Consider the following 4,462-nt stretch of genomic DNA (forward strand, 5'->3'; position numbering starts at 1 on the left):
CTTAATGCAATGAAATGTGAATAGAATCCATGTACTTAATAATTTTTAGGTTTAATTATTGTAAACCTTTTTCTTAATTTAATACTAATACCGAGAAATGTGAACAGAGAATCCAAGTAATTAATAATTTTTGGGTTATTAAAGATTAGTAGCCCAAGTGTTCTTAAAAAAAACAAACAAACAAACAAAATGATTAGTAGCCATTTTCAAAAAAAAAAAAAATGATTAGTAGCCAGTTGACTGGCTTACTATTCTTCTTCAAGAGTTGGACTTTTCTACGGAGTAAGTACGAACATTCCTCTGTATTTGCGCGTAGCATTGCCCTATAAATACAGCTGCCAATTTAAAGTGAGACTCATTAAACATCCTTTTTTTTTTTTTTGAAAACATTCATTAAACATCCTTAAACGAACACTTCCAGATCTTTCAATTCTCTCTCTAATTCCTTATCCGATCTTTTCCACTTTATCTCTCTACCCTGCAAAAAGAATGGGGAAGGTACACACACATATATATATATGCTCTCATCTTTCATGTTAATTAGAAGTACGTACTATTAATTATTGATGAGTTAATGGCTTGATGACCTTTTTATGTTTTGTTGATTTGCAGCAAAAGGTAGTGATTGGCATCTCTATGAAGGACCAGAAAGCTCGTAGCAAGGCCTTCAAGATCGCTGTCAGCCTCTCAGGTACCCACTACCCACCCATCATTACTCAATTTCCTGGCCAATATTCATTAAATTCAATCTGAATTTATGGGAAGTTTTGGTTGTGTTTCAGGAGTTGATTCCGCATCTATTCAGGCGGAGAAGGGGCAGTTAGAGGTGGTGGGTGACGTGGACGCGGTGGCTCTGGCCAACCAGCTGAGGAAGAGTTTGGGGCAGGCGGAGCTTCTAAGTGTCGGCTCCGCTGAGAAAAAGGAGGATAAAAAGGAAGAGAAAAAAGATGAGACCCCAAAACCACAAACTGTGACAATCACTTATGATCCTTCTTCGTATCGTTATGCAGCTCCTTACCAATACCATGCTTACCCAGTTCAAGACCAACAACCAGAGTGCTCTATTATGTAAACTTGAATCAATCAATCAATCCAAGTCAAATCTATGAAATCCATCACTCTCATCAAAATGGGTGTGCATATATATATAAGGTGTTTGGAACAATTTTTGGCCTTGCAATAGGATTATGTTGAGGGTTGGTCTACAATTTAGTGATTAGAAAGTTGGGGATTAATGGCTATTGCGTATTTGGCTTAGTTAGCAGGAGGAGTTGTCTGCATCCCTATCTGCAAATTCAAATCATTAATTTCATATTCTAATTCATTATTTGCATCGTGTAAAGCAATTTTTTGCAAATTTATGCCATTAATTTGGTCCACAAATTATATGTATAAGCATGAAGTGGCGATTTTAGACTTTCCCACCACATATTTCATGACCTTTTAATGATAAAAAGCTTGAAAACATGGTGATAGGTCCACTACCCTTTTTCAATGGTATGCACAGAAGGATATAGTTTCAAGATCAGTGCTCAGTTAACTCTACTTTTGCCTCTCAAAATATTCTGAAGCTACCCTATCATGCCCTTCTTTGTATAAAGAATCTAATAGGATCTCAAATAATGTGTTTGTTGAATCCAAGGAGTGAATAAAATCAAGAGCAAAGGGATATGGCAGGATTGTATTCATTTTTCGGAAAGTCTATCTTAGGCCTGCATATATTTCTCATCACAATTAAAGCATTATATTCTTTCCTATTTCGTTGTAGATTCCTAACATGATAACTTATAGACCTACTCGGGTTATTGAATTTGGGCTTCGGATTTCATCAGTTTTAATGACTTGTTTAACAAATTGGACTTTTTGTGAAATTGGAGGAGTTATAGGTTTAGTTTCTTTCTATTGGGTGGAAAACGGATGATAAGAAGGGGAGAACGGTAAATTTGTTTGTTTTTTTTTTTGGCTAAAGTGTCATCTAGCACCATGAACTATATCTAATTATTCATGCCACACCCTGAACTTTCATATCGTATATATCGAGCCGCAAACAAAAATAAAAAATTCACCTAGAACTTTTAGTAGGTTTCCAGGTCTTCCTGCTGACATGGCGCAAGTTTTCAAGTGATATGGCATTTATTTTAACCATGTAAGCATTTACATATTAAAAATATTTAAAAAAAACACAAAAAATACAAACAAAAAAAATTAGCATTTCTATAAATTTGGAAAATTGCAAAAAATACTAAACAAAAAATTAGCCAAAAAAATATAAATTCTGAAAAAAAAAATTGAAACATTGGAATTGCAAAACTGAAAAGTATACATTATGAAAATAAAGAGAATAAAATTCTGGTTATTTTAATATAATAATTTTGTTTTTTTTTTATTATTAAATTTTAAATATGTAAACGCTTACATGGACACCATATGGTAAGGAGAAATGCCACATCAGACGCCATGTCAGCAAGAAGACCTGGAAACCTGCTAAAAGTTCTAGGTGAACTTTTTATTTTGGTTTGCGGCTCGATATATACGATATGAAAGTTCAGGGTGCAGCATGAATAATTGGATATAGTTCATGGTGCTAGATGAAACTTTAGCCTTTTTTTTTCTATGCTCGAACTCGGCAGAACATGTGAGATGATGTAAATCACAGTAATTTAATGTTGGATATGTTTGATTTTGTAACAGAGATCAATTGTCAATTTATCTTTCACGTACTTGGTCACCTATGAATGTGCTAGTGCAGATCAAATCTTGCCCACCGGCCACAAATTATTTTATTATTTTATTTTAATATTTTAATTAAATATTAATTGAGCAAAATTGTCATTTTGGTCCACTGACTATAGGGGTCCTATTAATTGCAGTCCACGACTTTCAAAACTGTTAATTGCATACCATGACTATTCAATTTCTATCAATTTTGGTCACTCCGGCCAAATTACCGGCCAACTTCGCTGGAAAATCCTAAACCCTAAAATAATGAGGGATATTTTAGTAATTTCACATGTCTGTTCTTCATCTCCGGCGTTCTTGCACTTTTCCGGCAATGCCTTCGGGATGAACAGAGCAGCAGACGGTGGTGTTCCCCCTGCAGCGTAGCGTCAGCATCCCCTGTAGCAAAGTAGAGCATGTAGATGTGTTTTCTCCGAGCAACTTCGACCGGCGGCAGCTCTGGTTCCTCTTCAGCGGAACAATGGCGACCTTGGCTCTCCTCTAGCGACGAACAACAGTGGCCTCCTCTCCGACGATCAACCTCCTTCCTCATCTCTGTTTTTCCCGGCGGCGACTGTAAGCAGCGGTGGAACGAAGAACCAGCAGTGTTGTCCGGCGATCCTTCCCTTCTCCGTCCGGCGTGAGCAGCAAGTTTTCGGTGGTAGCGGCGGCGCAATGCAGCAAGACCATGGCAGTGGCAGGCTGGATCCTTCTTCGACCTTCTTCTCCTTCTAGCAGCGGCGGGAAAATGGTGGTCCGCCGGAAAAGAAGAGATGTTTTTATTTGCTTCAAGAGATGTTTTTAATCTTTGATTTCTTGCTAAGTTTGATGTTTTTATTTGCTTCAAGTTTCATCTTCTTGAAATTGCATCCAAAAGGCAAGAAGCGGCAGATGGTCCGCTGGAGAAGAAGAGATTCGCCGGAGAAGAAGAAAACAGACATGAAATGACTAAAATACCCCTCATTATTTTAGGGTATAGAATTTTCCCATGAAGTTGGCTGGTAATTTGGCTGGAGTGACCAAAATTGATAAAAATCGAATAGTCATAGTATGCAATTAACAGTTTTGAAAGTCGTGGACTACAATTACCAGGACACTTATAGTCAGTGGACCAAAATGACAATTTGCTCATATTAATTAATAATAGAAAAAAAGTATTTGTAATTGGTAATATGAATTTGGTTGACAATTTTATAATATAATTGTACTCTTTTTTTTGGGAAAGATAATATAATTGTACTAATTACATGTTTACAATTATCTAATTCATCGTACTACAAATAACAAAATAATAAATAAATAATAAATCTTAAAAAATACGTTCTTGCTACCATGCATTTCACCTCACTACTAATAACCAATTAAAATAAATTTTTTGTTATTAATTGATATTTAATTTAAAAAAATCGAAGTAATAAAACAATTCTAGGCCGGTGAACCAATCTTTCTAGGAAAAGCTAAGTGAGAAATAAAGTTACATAAACTTTTCTTTGCCTTTTGTTATTATTATAATATATAATAATATAATAATAAGGTCTAATTGCATTCACAATGCGCGTTTGATTACTTTGCAAGGTTGAGGTTATGATTATATAATAAGCTCGTATAACATATTAAAATTTTTTTACAATAATGAAAATAATATTATGTTTATTTAGAAGGGATTATTAGATTTTTTAAAACGGGCTGAATTACTTTGCCATGTTTAGTCCTAAACTTTTAAATTGACTACTTGTAATCTTTT

At 35.0% G+C, this 4,462-nt stretch overlaps 1 protein-coding gene across 1 annotated transcript; it reads left to right on the forward strand.

Annotated features, from left to right (window-relative positions):
* The first annotated feature begins 349 nt into the window (after positions 1–349).
* LOC116019117 (heavy metal-associated isoprenylated plant protein 39-like) lies at positions 350–1,414 on the forward strand. Its single transcript, XM_031259224.1, has 3 exons — positions 350–498; positions 613–691; positions 783–1,414. The coding sequence occupies exons 1-3, from the start codon at positions 490–492 to the stop codon at positions 1,070–1,072; spliced, it is 378 nt and encodes a 125-aa protein (XP_031115084.1). The 5' UTR covers positions 350–489; the 3' UTR covers positions 1,073–1,414.
* Positions 1,415–4,462: the final 3,048 nt, after the last annotated feature.

This window comes from Ipomoea triloba, chromosome 1 (assembly GCF_003576645.1).
Source record: "Ipomoea triloba cultivar NCNSP0323 chromosome 1, ASM357664v1".
Lineage (NCBI taxonomy): Eukaryota > Viridiplantae > Streptophyta > Magnoliopsida > Solanales > Convolvulaceae > Ipomoea > Ipomoea triloba.

Bases quoted from the DNA above. Each gene is read 5' to 3' on its own strand.
- LOC116019117 (XM_031259224.1), top strand. The intron at 692-782 runs GTACCCACTACC...GTTGTGTTTCAG, and splicing joins GATCGCTGTCAGCCTCTCAG to GAGTTGATTCCGCATCTATT.